Raw genomic sequence first — 2,670 nt, 5'->3', positions numbered from 1 at the left:
GACCTACTGCACCAGTGCTAGCAGCGATAGCGTTGCCAGCTCTCATGATTGTATTGCGAGTCATGTGACATTTACTGTTTTTTTAAGACCCCCCCCATCTCCTAGAGCAGAGAGTCTTAGCTTTCATTTGGAAAAAAGATTTCTAGCGCTCAGAGAGAAGACCTTGAAGTTTTGAACCAAATGCACTGTTATGCCTCAGAAACCAGAAGGCAAAGAAAAATAACCCACTTACTATTTTTTTTAAATCTTATGATTGTTGAGGGGCCTGACTCGTGATTTGTGGGCAATACTGTATTATTTAACTCAGTGGGAGTATGGGATCCAGTATGGCCAACCCCCAACATTCAAAATTCATGAGTCAAGTCCCAGAAAATCATGAGATTATTTTTAAAAAATAATATATTTTAGATTCTTTTTATTTGTTTTCTGATTCCAGAGCCTTTAGGGTGCAGCCACTTCACAGTTTCATGCTTTTTTCAGCAACTCTGAAGACTAGACACTTCCATTTTATATAGGTAAATGGAAGCTGAGATTCTCATGTCATCTCCTGATTCCAGCAGCTGGGGCTTTAAGGAAAACTCCTGCTATCACAAGACTTTAAATAAAACCAAGTTAGCAACACTGCAGGAACCTCAGGAGTCTGACACAATTTAAAGTAGGACTGGGCCCTAGTGACCAAACTGCCCTGTTGCCAGGCCAGGGCAGGAGCTAGCAGTGTGGGGGACCTCGCTCCACCCATGGCCATGTTGTAGCAAAGGGCTCTAGAGTTCAGCAGCACCCAGCTTGGGTCATGGAAAGGGAGACACCTCCCACCACTGCCACTCCATGGGGAGGGGAAGGGTCACCTCATTCCCTCTGAGAGACACTGGCAAATATGAGAGGCCATCGCCTGACACCCTGCACCCATGTCATATGACAGCCCCCCCCCCTTCACTTCAACCACATGACTCCCTCTCTCTCCTGCGCCGCTTCCGGATTGGGACCGCACCTACCCTGCTGGCTGTGGCGGCACCCTGTAGATTTACGTGCTCTGATTGGCCGAGCTGTGAGGGCGGCAGGTCGGGATTGGCCAGCCGGAGTGCCCGTCCGGGGTAAGGTTGGCAGGCTTGCGCGCGTTGACATCGGTGACTGTCCCCGCTGCTGATGGGCACGGCTGTAGGAAGCTGGCGGGGGGCTACGCTGGCCTGGGTCCTAGTCCTGCTGGCCGGGGCTGAGGCGCTGGAGAATGGGCTGGCCCGGACCCCCACCATGGGCTGGCTGCACTGGGAGCGTTTCCTGTGCAGCACCGACTGCGCCCGGGAGCCGCTCTCCTGTATCAGGTACCGGGCGAGGGGCGCCGGGGCCGCCTCTGTGGCCCTGCAGTCAGCTGCGCTCCGCAGGCGGCCGCCTTTGGGGGGGAAGCAGGGGGCGAGACGAGGAGTGGGAGCCACAGCCCCGTGTGAACGCTACTGGGGTTGGGTTCGGAGCCGCGGGCCGCTGCAGTGGTGGGAGGAGAGCGGTCAGGTGCCTGGAAACTGAACCTTGCGGCTCCGATGCAAATAGGGAGAGCGTGACTTGCTCATCTTCTAGTTCCCTTTTCCGCGGGCTTAATTACAAGGAACAAAGAGCCGCTCTACTTGTGCCGGCAGAGCACAGGGAACTGATGAGGCTTCGCTTCTCCCTAAGCGCCCGTCCGAACATAAGAGCTGCCCTCGTGGGACAGACCGTGGTCTAACTTGCTCCGTATTCTGGCTTCAGCAGTGGCCTGTACCAGGGCTTTAGGAGGAATGTACAGAACAGGGCAATTATGGCGCGATCCACCCCTGTCTTCCCCTTCCTGGCAGTCAGAGGATTAGGGTCACCTCTAAACCTGCACTGCAAAGGGACTGGGCAGGGAATCCAGGGACAATGCAGTTGTCTCTAAATACAACCATGGCCAAGGCTTTAGCATAATTCTGGGACGTGGTTTAAAAAACATCCTGTCCAATCTCATTTGCACTCCGAGACAGATCTTTTTTTCTCTCCGCATCTGGGATAACCATGTTGTTTTGCAGTACAGGCAGCAACCAGAACCTTGGTCCGTAAAAGGTTTAGCAAATCTTGATGGGGAAGTGTGTGTGTGTATCTGTGTGTGGGAGGGGGTGATCTCTTCCAGGGCTGGAGACAAACCCTCTGCTTGGGATTGGCCAGTGTCCCATTCAGATCTTTAAGATGGGCCTTTGGCTGTTTTTTTCCCAGGCTAACATTTACCACATGAGGGTGGATTTCCCACTAGCGGACTCTAACCCATTTGTGTAAAGTGCTTTGAAATCTCTGCATGAAAAACACTTTACAAATATTAGATGTTTGTAGTATTGTCTTTAATCCAACTGATGTATTTATACTACACTGTAGCATCTATGACAGGTTTCAGAGTAGCAGCCGTGTTAGTCTGTATCCGCAAAAAGAACAGGAGTACTTGTGGCACCTTAGAGACTAACAAATTTATTAGAGCATAAGCTTTCGTGGACTTCTTTTAGTATGGGCTGCTTATGCTAAAAGCCCTTTAGAATCTGATTCTGAAATGATTGTGAACTTTGCCAGTGATTTCAATGAGTGTATGATCCAAGTGCTTAATGAATCCTTTGGAGTGAGTTCTGACAATTTAAGTGATCCAGATGAAGAGATATTGGGCCTGCTTCTGCTCCCATT

At 50.9% G+C, this 2,670-nt stretch overlaps 1 protein-coding gene across 2 annotated transcripts in view; it reads left to right on the top strand.

Annotated features, from left to right (window-relative positions):
* Positions 1 to 1,085: 1,085 nt before the first annotated feature.
* GLA (galactosidase alpha) overlaps positions 1,086 to 2,670 on the top strand; it is an 8,549-nt gene continuing 6,964 nt past the window's right edge. For both annotated transcript variants that reach the window (XM_034781926.1, XM_034781925.1), the window contains exon 1: positions 1,086 to 1,319. In XM_034781926.1, coding sequence (XP_034637817.1) covers positions 1,144 to 1,319 — 176 coding nt within the window. In that variant the 5' untranslated portion in view covers positions 1,086 to 1,143. The remainder of the gene's footprint in view (positions 1,320 to 2,670) is intronic.

This window comes from Trachemys scripta, chromosome 9, assembly GCF_013100865.1.
Source record: "Trachemys scripta elegans isolate TJP31775 chromosome 9, CAS_Tse_1.0, whole genome shotgun sequence".
In the NCBI taxonomy this organism is placed as follows: domain Eukaryota; kingdom Metazoa; phylum Chordata; order Testudines; family Emydidae; genus Trachemys; species Trachemys scripta.
The sequence above is the reverse complement of the archived record's forward strand: the minus strand, read 5'-3'. Positions and strand labels throughout refer to the sequence as shown.